The 15,034-nt window shown below is 36.7% G+C and overlaps 1 protein-coding gene across 16 annotated transcripts in view; it reads left to right on the forward strand.

Annotated features, from left to right (window-relative positions):
• The window catches only part of EPB41 (erythrocyte membrane protein band 4.1), a 181,727-nt gene that overhangs the window by 72,786 nt on the left and 93,907 nt on the right, over nt 1–15,034 (forward strand). For 12 of the 16 annotated variants that reach the window (XM_010830195.1, XM_010830194.1, XM_010830196.1 and 9 more), the window contains exons 2-4: nt 7,467–7,944; nt 11,152–11,364; nt 14,020–14,124. In XM_010830195.1, the coding sequence (XP_010828497.1) occupies nt 7,474–7,944; nt 11,152–11,364; nt 14,020–14,124 (789 nt within the window). In that variant the 5' untranslated portion in view covers nt 7,467–7,473. The remainder of the gene's footprint in view (nt 1–7,466; nt 7,945–11,151; nt 11,365–14,019; nt 14,125–15,034) is intronic. The other 4 variants (XM_010830201.1, XM_010830203.1, XM_010830207.1 and 1 more) reach the window with 2 other exon arrangements.

Below are 15,034 nucleotides of genomic sequence, written 5' to 3' on the forward strand. Positions count from 1 at the left end.
CAGGGTAGCAATATACAGCCTTGACGTACTCCTTTCCTGATTTGGAACTAGTCTGTTGTTCCATGTCCAGTTCTAACTATTGCTTCTTGACCTACATACAGATTTCTCAGGAGGCAGGTCAGGTGATCTGGTATTCCCATCTCTTTCAGAATTTTCCACAGTTTGTTGTGATCCACACAGTCAAAGGCTTTGGTAGAGTCACTAAAGCAGAAGTAGATGTTTTTCTGGAACTCTCTTGCTTTTTTGATGATTCAGTGAATGTTGGCAATTTGATCTCTAGTTCCTCTGCCTTTTGTAAAACCAGCCTGAACATCTGGAAGTTCACGGTTCACATACTGTTGAAGCCTGGCTTGGAGGATTTTGAGCAGTACTTTGCTAGCATGTGAGATGAGTGCAGTTGTGTGGTAGTTTGAACATTCTTTGGCATTGCCTTTCTTTAGGGTTGGAATGAAAACTGACCTTTTCTAGTCCTGTGGCCACTGCTGAGTTTTCCAAATTTGCTGGCATGTTGAGTGCAGCACTTTCACAGCATCATCTTTTAGGATTTGAAATAGCTCAACTGGAATTCCATCACCTCCACTAGCTTTGTTCATAGTGATGTTTCCTAAGGCCCACTTGACTTCACATTCCAGGATGTCTGGCTCTAGGTTAGTGATCACACCATCGTGTTATCTGTATCATGAAAATATTTTTTGTGTAGTTCTTCTGTGTATTCTTGCCCCCTCTTCCTAATATCTTCTGCTTCTGGTTAACCCAGTACTCCTGATTTATCCCTCCCCACACTTCCCTTTTCTCCTTTGGTAACAAGTTTGTTTTCTGTGTCTGTAAGTCTGTTTCTGTTTTGTGTATGGATTTATTTGCATTAGTTTTTGCTTCCACATATGGGTGATATAATATTTGTCTTTTTCTGATTTACTTCACTTAGTGTGATATTCTCTAGGACCATCCATGTTGTACAAATGGCAATGTTTTATTCATTTAGTGGCTGAGTAATATTCCATTATACATACACACACAACCCCCCACGTTTCCTTAAATCAGTCACCTGTTGTTGGGGGCTTGTGTCATTTCCATGTCTTGGCTATTGTAAATAGTGCTGCTGTGAACATTGAGGTACATGTATCTTTTCGGATTAGAGTTTTTGTCTTTTCTGGATAGATGCCCAAGAGTAGGATTGCTGGATCATATGGTAGCTGTATTTTTAGTTTTTTAAGGAACATCCATACTGTTTTCTATAGTGACTGTGCCAATTTACATTCCCACCAACAGCGTAGGAGAGTTCCAGATAGGGGTTTCTTTAGCAGAGAACAGTGGATAGAAGTACCCAGATTTGGAAAGATAGACATTATTCTGGGAATTTACAATAGAACCATCAGCTTGTAGTATATTAATAGTTTCATTAAAACATGGTTTAATTCTGTGATCTGTGACAAAAAATTTAACCTCCCAGAACCAGTTTATATTTATCTGGGCAATGAAAACACCTACCGTTTAGAGTGATTCTAGGATAACGTGGTAAATTGTGTGTAATGTATGGTGTTTCATAGGTACTCAATAAATGGTAGCTACTATTATTAGTATTTCAGTTATGATTCATTTTATTTTTATTTTTTTAGTTCTACCAGTTTATTGCTACCAACCCGTGACCCTCCACCCTCATGCACACATGCTCAGTCATGTAACACCATGGACTGCAGCCTGCCAGGCTCCTCTGTCCATGGACTTTTCCAGGCAAGAATACTGGAGTGGGTTGCCATTTCCTTCTCCTATGATTCATTTTAAATTGTACCTGTTCTCACCTTATGTCCTTGTAGCCCCATATCACCTAGTCTGGACTACTTAACTAGTTCTTGGATAGCTACAGTATTCTACTAGTGCTGGTTCAGTTCCTCATCTGGAATTTCATCTGTTCTTCGCACTTCAGGTTGCTTTCTATTGACATCTTGTGCTCACCCTCCAAAGCACAGCTTAAAAAACGGTTTCTACAAGACTTTTTGTGATCACTCTAGTTGAAAGTACTTTGTACTTCTCTGGTGCTTAATTGGTTCCACTCATGAAGCCTTGCCTGATTAAGCGCCAAGTACTACCTGTGTCTTGGTTATTTGTGTATATGTCTTATCTCCTTGAGAATTGTATTTTGTCCTTTTTGTTTCCCTCTCAGATGAGCCAAAACCTTATATATGATTAGCACCCAGTAAACACTGATAGATGTTCAGTGAACTAAGTTGAGGAGTATTACCAATAATTAAATTTTATCATTAAATGGTGCCTGTAAGGGAAATTTTCTTAGTCATTTCAAACTGTCGTGTTTTTACCAAGTTTTCCACCTAAAAAACATTAGTGGGGCACTGACTGTACTGTTAGAAAGAGATACCAAAAAAATGAAAGATGTCATCCGGCCCTTGCAATCTGCTCAGGATCAGGTTTGTGAAGATCTGATTTGCCTGAAGTCAACAGATGTACACTATTAAAGTAAGTGTATCTTTGAGAACAGATGGAGTATAATTCCTCGGGTTTGAAGGATTAGGATCACGATGGAATGAGACCACTCATCACTGTCTTCTTGGCTATGTTGATCTTTTATTCCCTTTTTTAAAATCAGAAGACATTTTTCTGACATTAAATAAACAGACAACTCCTTTTGGTTTTGTATCCAGAATAAAAATAGTATCATTTACACAGGAAGAGCCTGTTTATGGAGCATTTATCCTGTCTTTGCTGCTTGACTTTTTTGTATCTCTGTTCCTGGTTACGCATCCTACCTATTGTACTGTGAAGAACCTGGCTGCGTGTGTAACAGATTTGTCAGGATGAGTTTATTTGAGCTTTTAGGAAATGACCTGTAGGACTTTTTTGTGTGTGTTTTTTATTTTTTGTTTAATTCTCATCAGTCTCAGAGTTAACTGGAGATACTTGCCTGACTTATTGGTTTCAGTTGTAATATTCCCCATCCTCCCTACCTCCTTTTGCTCTTGTGACGCTTACTAAATGCATTGCTACCCACGTGTGCATGGCTGGAAAGGACATATATGAAAACTGTTGTTAATAATTAATTTTATTCCATTTATCCTTGTATAGACTGAATTGTAGCGTCTCTGCTGAAAATGTGTTGTCTGATTCCCTGGTTGTTTTCTTGCATTTATGGTATTACCTGAGGTTGGTTTCTGTATGTTCTAAGAGAATTCTTTTACCCTTCTGCTTGTGTACCTGTTCTTTATAATGTGTTCTCATCTCTTTGTTACTTGTATTTAGCTTTTTTTTTTTAAGCATGAGTGTAATTATGTGTGGCAAAGTATATTGGTTTTATATTGATAGATATTGTTTTCTAATTCTTTATTCATATGTCTTGATCATTCCTTCCTAAATGTGGCAAAGAGGTTCATATCAATGGAACTGTCTAACCACCCAGGAATTGAACCCATGTCTCCTGCATTGGAAGCAGAGTCTTAACCTGCTGAGCCACCAGGGAAGCCTCACAAGAGATCATATCGATGGAGAAAGTCAGGTGTCAAGTAATCAGGTGTCAGGGCTGCATGGACAACTTGAAATTGCCACAGATCTGTGGTAGAAGGATTCGATTAACTTTTGATTAAATACCAAATGAGTTCTAAAAACATGTTAGTGGTCAGCTTCCACATTTAATAGTATACTGCATTCTTTGCTGATTCATTCATTAATTCAGCAAGCATTTGTTGGGCATTTATTGTGTCAACTATTTCTCGCTGTTCACATTCTACTTTCTGAAGGTAGCTTTCTCCCATCTTTGTTTCTGAGACATTTTGAGTATGTTTCCAAAGAGATAATAGTTTTCTCTGCCTTTCTACTCAAAGTGTGGTCAGTGGGCCAGCAGCCTTGGCAATATCTGGGAGCTCGTTAAAAATGTAGAGTCTTAGGCTCCGTTCCAGACCTGCTGAATCAGAATCTGTATTTTAAGATTACTGGGTGATTCAGCACACATTAAAATTTAACAAGCACACATATAGCATACAAATTGTAACCATGTGTGTGTTTTAAACAATTGAGTACTCATACTCATTCAGCTATTTTGAGATGACATCTTTTCATGGGAAAGAAATTATAGGAATATCCTTAGAAGATCTTTTCAGTTTTTTTAATGATAAAAAATTGAAAACACAAGAAAAATACTCTTTATTTATTGAAAAATACAAGTAAAAGATTGTTAGAATTGAATTTAAGCGATTTTCATGTCTGCTAAAATGTTCACGAAAGATTTATAATTTTTTATGGATCTTTGTGAGAGACCTTGTTGTAAAGTCTGTTGTGTAGGAACATTTCAATGTAGAAGTGGTTTCTGTGTCTTTTCAGTAAGATGAATGATAAAGTCATATCCAAAATCCATGGAAAATAGCACTCAATCCTCAGCCTGTCCTCTTGTTTATTTTTGTGAAGGAAGTTTGAAGTAAATTGGTGCTCTTAAATCATAACTCTTTAAGAGTAACTGGTGGTTTGATATTCATGTTTTCTTTCTGGGTCAAGTTTGCTTATTTAGAGATTAAAGAAAAAGAACCTTGGAAAAATCAATTGCCTACTCCTAATATAAGGAGGAATTAAGACAAGTGTACCTCACTCAAGGGTAGCAAATTCAGAATATACATTGGTTGGTAAATGTTTAAGTAGTGTTTATAAAGGCCTTATTGTGTTTTTTATTAGCATAGACTAGTTTTGGTGACTTAGTAGATGAAACTGGAGAATATGCTTCTGTGAATATTTTGATTATTTAAAAATATTTTTAATGCTCAAAATAGAATAATTTGAGTAGATCAGCAGTAAGAACTCATATAAAGGCTTTTCCTTTTATTAATATGCCTTTATTTATTTCAGTATCACTTACAGTGGTTTGTCACCTACTATCAGTGTGACCTTGGGCCAGTTTTACTCTGAGTTAGTTTCTTCAACGATGAGATTAAGCAGTTCCACTTTCCCTTTCAGGGTTATTGAAAGGCTTACTTTAAATAATGTAGATAATGTCCCTGACCCCGGGGCCTGACACAGAAATAGTGCTTGATGCCATTAGCTTCCTTCCCTTTGCACTACTTTGTTCCACTTATACACAATTATTTAGATTTATGGCACCCCATTCCAGTACTCTTGCCTGGAAAATCCCATGGATGGAGGGGCCTGGTAGGCTGCAGTCCATGGGGTTGCTAAGAGTCAGACACGACTGAGTGACTTCACTCTCACTTTTCACTTTCCTGCATTGGAGAAGGAAATGGCAACCCACTCCAGTGTTCTTGCCTGGAGAATCCCAGGGACAAGGGAGCCTGGTGGGCTGCCATCTATGGGGTTGCACAGAGTCGGACACGACTGAAGTGACTTAGCAGCAGCCAGCAGCATATTGTAAATAAGAATTCTCTTAAATATTCTTTCATTATACTGATTAAAGTTGAATCAAGACTATAAACTCCATGATGACATAGACCTACTTGTTTTGTTTACTGTTGTATCCCTAGCATAGGACCTATGCATTTGAAGTAGATTTACTTAAATAATTTAGAGGAGACCTTTGCAGTTTTTGTCAAGTGTATTCAATTGAAATTAATTTATTCAACAGACTTTTTAAATACCTGTAATGTGCCAGGTACTATTCTGTCCTCATGGAACTTAAATTTTAGCTGGGGGGAAAGAAGACAAAAACCGGTTAACAGGATAATTGTAAATAGTAATAAATGCTATGAGACCATCTGGGGGGCCATTATTTTAGATAGGATGTGATTGGGAAGCCTTTGTAAAGAGGTGACATCTGAGCAGAGGCAGTAATGAGGAGGAGGGACCTGCTTTCTAATATACAGGAGTGGAAAATCAGAGAGAGAACAGCAAGTGTAAAGGGTCTGAGGATGGAATGGGCCAAATATGGTTCATCAGTTCAGATTTTTGGCATCCAAACTAGATGTACTTCATCTAAACAGCATGGAGCAGAAGCAAAGACAATGTAAACACTGCTTTTTGGGTGGAGTACTTTTAGGTATAGCAGTGAATCAAAATGTAAGGTCATTATTTAGTTCAGTTCAGTTCAGTCGCTCAGTCGTGTCCGACTCTTTGCAACCCCATGAATTGCAGCACGCCAGGCCTGCTTGTCCATCACCAACTCCCGGAGTTTACTCAAACTCATGTCCATCGAGTCGGTGATGCCATCCAACCATCTCATCCTTTGTCGTCCCCTTTTCCTCCTGCCCCCAATTCCTCCCAGCATCAGAGTCTTTTTCCAGTGAGTCAACTCTTCGCATGAGGTGGCCAAAGTACTGGGGTTTCAGCTTTAGCATCATTCCTTCCAAAGAACACCCAGGACTGATCTCCTTTAGAATGGACTGGTTGGATCTCCTTGCAGTAAAAGGGACTCTCAAGAGTCTTCTCCAACACCACAGTTCAAAAGCATCAATTCTTTGGCGCTCAGCTTTCTTCACAGTCCATACATGTGAAGAAACTCACACATCCATACATGACTACTGGAAAGACCATAGCCTTGACTAGGCAAAGTAATTAGTCAATTTCATTACTCAGTTGTTCCCTGGTATGGTGGTTACCCTTTAGTGACATTACTCTTTGGCATTATTATGCAACTTGACTAATAGCACTGGGAGTTGTGAGAGAAAGAAGCTAGAAATCAACAAGTTTTTGAATATGTGAGGCCTACAGCTTGCTTTCTCTTCTCTTACAGTTGAATCAGTATTTGCTTTCTAATCAATATTTTTCTTCTCTATTTTTCATCTTTATTTTTCTCTATTATCTATTTTCCTCTCTTGTAATAGTTACCTGCTGCTCTTAAAAATGATGAGTATTCTAAATCATATTTGTCAGAAGGAAAAAAGATCTTAAAAAACTTCAAGTCAGAGACTTTGGCGATTTAATGTTGTAACACAAAATCCTAAGGATTTGTTTTGTGATTATTTTAACTGTATACTTGTCATTGCTGTTGCCAAGTCTGATAAATGATCAGAATTCTACATTTCTGTTCTTAATATGCATTCTGAGAAATATAAACAATAAGACTGAAGAGCTGGGGAATCTTAATCCCATCATCTCTTGGGATGTAGAGAACTTTGCAGATAATTTCTACAAACCTTGTACCCGCAGATTGATGCTGTCAAAGAACAGTGTATAAATAAGATCTTTTTTTAGGAGGGATAAAACTGTGCTATACATAGTTTTGAGCTTTGAATTTAAAATATGCATTTCACTAAGCTGGCTTTCAGGGGGTCCTATTTTAAGCTAATTTCTCTATGTCATAACTTTAGCAAGTCAAGCATTAATAATTTATCCAGGGTGTATAGGTAAGATATTTTTGTGCTTTAATGGAAAGTCTCATGTTTAATGGATGAGAGCACTGTCTGTTGGTGGTTAAATACCTAAAGATACTAACTCTGTCACCCTTGACCTGATTGAGGGTTTTGCCTTCAGTAATGCATTCTGTTTCTAAGAGACACCCTTTGCCATCTTCTTTTTAATAGCAACATCATGACAACAGAGAAGAGTTTAGTGGCTGAGGCTGAAAATCCACAGCACCAACCGCAGAAGGAAGAGGGTGAGGGAGCCACAAGCTCCGGTCAACAGGAAACTCAGTTGGAAGAGGCTTCTCAAACAGCAGCTGAGGGAGATAATCAGTGTGAGCAGAAGCTGAAAACATCTAATGGAGACACTCCGACACATGAAGACTTGACCAAGAACAAGGAGCGGACATCAGAAAACAGGGGCCTGTCACGGCTGTTCTCCTCATTTCTCAAAAGGCCTAAATCTCAGGTGTCTGAGGAGGAAGGCAAAGAAGTAGAGTCAGCTAAAGAGAAAGGTGAAGGAGGCCAGAAGGAGATAGAATTTGGAGCCAGTCTTGATGAAGAAATCATTTTAAAGGCCCCAATTGCAGCTCCTGAACCTGAGCTCAAAACAGACCCATCCTTGGATCTCCATTCATTAAGCAGTGCAGAAACACAGGTAAGAGGATGGGATTGAGTGGGAGGTGAAGGATTTCTTACTAGCTAGTTGATTGAAGTATTGTTAGTAATACTAACAATTTGGAGTTTCTGCTCTAAAGAAATTCACGTGGTCAAGATACTTATGTTACTTCCCTGGCAGTCCAGTGGTTAAGACTTCACCTTCAGTGCTGGGGTCACAGGTTCAATCCCTGGTGGGGAAACTAAGATCCCAGGTACCTCCTGGCCAAAAAATGAAAACATGAAACAGAAGCAGTACTTTAACAAATTCAATAAAGACTTAAAAAAAGATACTTATACTGTCTAAATCAAAAAAGAGAAAATGAAAGAAATGTATCAAATGAATTTACATTTTGCTATAATAATGGAACAAGTCCAGGAGTTTTAATGGTGAGGGGGAAGGAAGTGAAGTGGTTCAGAGTTCATTTTGGTGGAATTATTAGAAATGGGATAATTTATCAACAAACGTAGTTCTTTTATGGAAATCTTTATAAAAGCCTTGGGATAGATTGAGGCCACCCAGAAGTAGGTAATAAGTTTGAACTATGTCTACCTTATCTTTGTTGTTTTCTACAACTAGGTCATATTTCCACAGAGTGTAAGATACAGATGCAGAAATTTAGCTCTTTTATATCACCTTTGTAATATATAGTAGTTGTGGGGAGGCTTAATTGTTGGTGTAGTTAAACTGAGAATGAGTGTGAGCCTGGTCATCGGTCCAAAACACTTGGGAAAATATTAGTACTGCAACTCAAACTATTTTCTAGGCATGTCATTTGTTTTCAGGCTTAATAAATTACAAATTAAGAGTTGTTTTCTAAGTATTTTATTTTTGAAACATGTGGGCATTATACATTGTAAAATGTGTAAGTCCTATATGTTTCTATTATAGGTTTCAGACTTGGGCTATATAGTTTTATTAGATTTAAAAAATAACATATGTATTTATGAAAATATTGCGTGTATATTAAAAGTTCTAAGTAAAATTTAGGATAAGGTTGTTATTATGTATTTGTTATTAGTTAAAGTAGGCTGAAGACAAAGTTTTATTTATAGTACATGACTAGAAGATTCAGTCACAGACAAGTGACACTTTTGCTTTATTAATTTTCTCCTCCGTACAATGAGGATAATAATATTCACCATACTTGGGCATTATGAGGATTAAAAAAGATACATATGTAAAGCTCTTAAGACATTGTCTGACATACTATAAGCACTGAGTAAATGTTAGTTGTTATTACTTAGTTAATAAAATATATAAACAGTAAAGGCAGAGAAACCACATATTTTAGTGTCATTAATTTAATTTAATTTTAGGAATACCAAAGGAGTTAAATTATGTTATGTTTCAGGAAGCCTGGTAGTTTCAAGAGGTTTTTAGCTGCCTTTTTCCCCCTTTGCTTTATGTACTGAAAAATCTCTATCTTGTTTTAGTTAGCATTTGAATCAGGATTAGTCTGTTTTGTCTAAAGATCATAACATTTGTACTAAAGTTGAAACAAATGACAAATTTTAGATTTAACTAAAATCTCATTCATTGATTTCATAGTAGAATTTCATTTTAATGGTCCTTTTCTATACAGGATTTTTTAAAATTGAGTTTGCATTGTAGGATTGCACTGGCCTTCATCTAGGGTACTTTGGGTTTTTTGGAAACCATGCGTCATTTTTAAATACTTTTTAATTTATTCACTCAACAAATTTGCTGAAAACCTACTGTGTGTGCCAGGCCCTAAGCTGGACAGACATTGGTAAATAAAAAACTACAATACGGCAAAGAGATCATGAATTCTGGAGTCTGACTGGTATGTGACTTGTTGACTGTATGATCCTACCTTATTAACTTTTCTGCCTTCAATTTTTTATTTGTCAAGGGGAGATAACAATAGTACACTTCCCACAGGGTTAAATGAGTTCATATAAGTAATGCTTTTAGAACAGTAATGACCCATTGTAATTTCTATATAAATGTTTGTTGTTGTTGTTATTGAACAAACATGATCTCTACTCTTGATAACTTTATTGTCTAATGGAAGAGACAAAAAAAGTAGTAAATACAAAATAATTATTTATCGTCATAAATGTTACAAAGGCAACAAACAGGGTACTGACATGAAGAGTACTAGTAGAGTGGGGATAGGCCAGATAGGATTTTCCACAGACAGAGGAGCCTGGGGGGCTACAGTCCATGGGTCGCAAAGAGTTGGACACGACTGAGCGACTTCACTTCACTAGTATCTAATGCAGGAGGAGCAGGAGCCAAATAATTAAATCCTCCTTCTCAAATGTCAAGTATGTTTTCTTTTGAAAGAAAAGGATTAGTGAGGTTCGGTTAAGAATCTTTCAGCAGTTTTATTGTGTAAAAAGTAAGTAGGGGTATGCGAAAATGTCGTCTCACTTACCTGTATTGCTTTGGAATGACTTAATGATTGCCCTAGGGGATCCAGATTTCAGTGGATCTCTTGCTTCTCTGAATCTTCTTTGCATTTGTCATGGTTGATACCTGGTAAAAATTTAGATCACTGGTATTTGCAATTGTTAGCCTACTACATCTGTTGCCTTTTGCTCTAAATTGGTCAGGAACCCCTCTTAGCCATTCATAAAATTTAGACCGCATGACAAATAACAGCCTATTTTGCAATTCATAAGGCTACCTCATTAGAATTGAGGAGCAAGGGGCAAAGATGTTTAGATTTTGATAGAATTTAAGAATAGATAATGGTATAGCCAATAAAAATGTATAGTGCTGAGAGCAACAGATTGGTATGCTCTAGTTTACCTGAAACCTTCATTTATTGATTTGAAAAATGACATTCCACCTGAAGATAGAATTTTACCTTGTATCAGGGGTCTTCCGTGGTGGCTCAGCTGGTAAAGAATCTGCCTGCAATGCAGGAGATCCAGATTCGATCCCTCGGTTGGGAAGATCCCCTGGAGAAGGGAATGGCTACCCACTTCAGTTTTAGGGGAAAAAGAGCAAATTTTACCTTATATTATAAAGTTTTGAGACTAGCAGAATCTGTGGATCTTTGGGGAGATCCTATCTCTTATAGAAAAAAATTATTTAATCTTCTTATCACTTGTATTTAACAGTTTTCTTCTTCAGTTAGTGCTTTTATTGGTAGCCACATTATAAGCAAACATGTGTACAGCATGTTGTGTGAAGTGTCTTTATTACTGACTTGGTGATGTCATGGCTATGTAGCCTGCTCAGGAAGAACACAGAGAAGATCCAGATTTTGAGACTAAGGAAGAAGGAGGACTTGAGGAGTGCTCTAAAATAGAAGTAAAAGAAGAAGGTCCTGAATCAAAAGCAGAGAGAGAATTAAAAGCTCCCCAGAAATCCCTCAGAAGGCACGGAAGCATGCACTGCAAGGTTTCTCTGTTGGATGACACAGTTTACGAATGTGTGGTGGAGGTGGGTGCGTTTCGATTTCCAGTAGTTAGAACGCGTACAGATTGTTTCATGTTTCAAAGCGGTGCTGTGGTCTGAGGTAAGACCCTGTATAATGACTGTTTCTATGGACTGAAATGTTAATTGTGATTTTCTAGGGGTGGAGGTGTGGAAGGATTATGAGTGAGTCTTATTTTCATCTCCAGTTTTTTCTGTATCTGCCAAATATATGTATTGTGAATTGAGTATGTGTTACTTTTATAACCCAAAATAATTTTAAGAAAAAAAAGGTTATTTATAGAGTGGCCTTCCATGACTAGATTTCCCAGGATAGCCTCAGTTTCTAGGTCTAGCAGTCCCCATAATTGTACTTGTCAAAAAAAAAAAATTACTTACCTGTTCATTTTTGCTCTCCCAGATCTAAACTCTAATAAGCTTTGGTTTATTGAATGCATTTCTTTAGCTCCATGAGATAGGATATAAAAAGCTTACATCAAGTAATGCCATTTGTTAAAATTCTCTTATTTCCAGGAAGAATAAATAATTGAATCAAGAATAGAAATGTCAGAGTTATTAATATTTTAATTATTCTTTTGCTTCAAGACAAGTTAAAATCCTTGAAAATCTATCAGCTATTTTTTTAATTAGAGCAGTAATTATCAATTATAATATGCTTGATAAAAAGCAATTATTGAGATTATTTCTAATACATATAACTCATATATACTTGTATCTTAGGTATGTAACATTATTTTGAATTTGATTTATTTATATGCAAATATATCAAAGCACAAATAAGTAGTCTAAAATATTATATTGTATTTATTAATAGAAATTCCCCTTTGAAGTTTTGAAAAATAAGAAAAATACACTGTTGCATTTTAAAAATGGCTACTATTCCTAGTAACTAGAGGAGATCTAGGGTCTGCTCTTTCTGCTTCTCACTACTAACTAGTCTAGAGATGGAGAAAGCTATTCCGCATTCATTCTTCACACTCAGATCAAGATCTAGATAGGAATCCCTTTATCTGAAGCACGTGGGGGCAGATGTGTTTCGGTATTCAAAATATTTGGGGCTTTAGAAAAGCAATAAGTACATACTGTGGAAATTTTCGGGCTTCCCTGGTGGCATGGAAATTTTATAATACACCCAGTCAAGTGTGTAGCAGTAGGCACAGGACCAAGCATGTTATTTCTATGGTAAAATATATGAAGACTCTAAGTTGGATAAATAAAAATGAAAAGTAGCCCATAATGGATCAGGTTAGAATTTCCCTTCAGATGAGCTTTGAACAAAAACAAAATAAACGTCACCTTTTACTTTTTAGGACTTCTGAATTTTGGAAGTATAAAGAAGAGAGTAGGGACCTGTATGTGAAGAATTCTCAAATCATCTCTGTCCTTTAGAAACACAGAAGGGAGAAAATGAAGAAAATGATGTAATGATATGGGATAAGTCTAAAAATGAATTAGCAACTATGTGAATTACTAATAGTCATTAAAAATAACAGCTCATTGAGAGAAGGGTATGTGTCATGTAGATGTGCCAATGATTTCTAATTTTTTGAAATGTTAAAACTATTTCTCAAAAGGTATTATCATGTTTAAGTTTTTCAACATTTCCAGCTGTTAGGTAGACCAGATATAAATAATCTTATCTTACAGATGAGAAAGTAATGTTCAGAAATATTAATTGAATCAACTCATGTTGTTTAGCTAGTAAATGAAAAGGCTGGGACTTTTTGACTCTAAATCTCAGTCCCTAAGTTATGGCATTTCCTCCCTATAAACCGGAGAAGGCGATGGCACCCCACTCCAGTACTCTTGCCTGGAAAATCCCATGGATGGAGGAACTTGGTGGGCTGCAGTCCATGGGATCTCGAAGAGTTGGACACGACTGAGTGACTTCACTTTCACTTTTCTGTTCATGCATTGGAGAAGGAAATGGCAACCCACTGCAGTGTTCTTGCCTGGAGAATCCCAGGGACGGGGGAGCCTGGTGGGCTGCCGTCTATGGGGTCGCACAGAGTCGGACAGGACTGAAGCGACTTAGCAGCAGCAGCAGCCCTATAAACAGGAATATAAGTATCTCAAATTGGTGGTGGTTTGATTTTCTAGGTAGAAGAATGTTAAATTATTTGGAGCACAATTGTAGGAGTAATGTCTATAGAGCATCTAAAATCTTATACTTTATGCATTTTTCTGAAAGAGATGGCCATGAGTTGAGACACAGCTCATTGACTTGAGACTTTTGTTCTGGGAATGATAGTCTTGATGATTTCCATAGCCACTGTTAACATCAGTGTCGACAGCTGATTTAGCTGTTTCAGGTGCTCACGGTGACTGACAGTAGCCCACAGCAAGCTTCAGGAAATAGTGCACCAAAAATAAAGAATGTAATGTTTAAGATGGAGGATGGGGGATGCTTGATGCAGGGAATGTGGGATTTTGCTTTGAATTGCAGCACCATTTCCAAGCAACCATCTCTGTGATGCATATTTAAACCGACAATTTAAGAAACAGGACTTTCGTTACATTGTTCTGTTTACACTGGGTAGCCATCTGAAAGTGTTAGTAACCAAGGAGAAAAGAGGAAATTGGAACCTGATGTTTTATGTTATTTCATAATAAATAAAAGAATAAGTAGAAACCTCAACCAAAATATGTATATCTTTGCAGAAACATGCTAAGGGACAAGATTTACTTAAACGAGTATGTGAACACCTCAATCTTTTGGAAGAAGACTACTTTGGTCTGGCCATTTGGGATAATGCAACCTCAAAGGTGAGAAGACTGCTTGTAATATAAGAAACTGACCTCCCCAACTTGCTTTTTTTTTCTTATCAGAAAGTATTTATTAAACATATATTTGTATTTCTTCCTATGCTGATTTTGAAGCAGATAACTACAACAATTAGGTTGGTCCTCATTGCCAAAATTGGTTTAATTCATTTATTGTTGTTAAGAATGTATTTATGCCTGCCTGCCTCTCCAAGATATAGTGTAACTTAGTAAGGGAAGATCGAAGGTAACTCAATGTCTCTAAAACCACAGGGAAAAGCTTTCTGCTGCTGTGAGTTAGCAAATTCTCCCATGAACTGAGAAAAATATTCTGAGAAGTATTTGTGTTATACAGTCTCAGTGAGATAAAATCAAATGTTTTTATATTATGTGTGTGTACCCCATTCAGGTGTATGTTACAGTATCTGAGAACACTTGAATTTGGCATATAAATAAAGTCACTAAGTACTGGTACCTACTTTAAAAAAAAAATCACTGTTATAATTTTTCTATGAACCCAATATTCTTAAATTGCTGGGAACTGGCTCATCTGAAGGCATTCAGCAGTGAAAATTCTTTCAGTTTGCAGTTGAACTTCCAGGGCTTACATTGGTACAAAACTGTTAGTTGCATTGAAAACTTTTCGCCTTTGTTAGTGTCATCTGCCCTCTGTCGTATCAGCAAGTTTTATTTCCTTATAGTAGCTCTTACTAGCCTATTTATTTTTTAATGAGAAAACATTAAATTGCTTTATTTATATTCATTGATATATTTATGTATAAAGTCATGTAAAAAGTGTCCAATAAAAAAGCTGAATTTGTTTGTTTATACAGCAAAGTACAAACCTGGCTGTGTAAAAAAGGGCTTATTGTCCCCCTTCCTCAGATAAAATATTTCTGGGCAAAAAAGTTGA

This window comes from Bison bison, unplaced genomic scaffold, assembly GCF_000754665.1.
Source record: "Bison bison bison isolate TAMUID 2011002044 unplaced genomic scaffold, Bison_UMD1.0 scf7180017864516, whole genome shotgun sequence".
Lineage (NCBI taxonomy): Eukaryota > Metazoa > Chordata > Mammalia > Artiodactyla > Bovidae > Bison > Bison bison.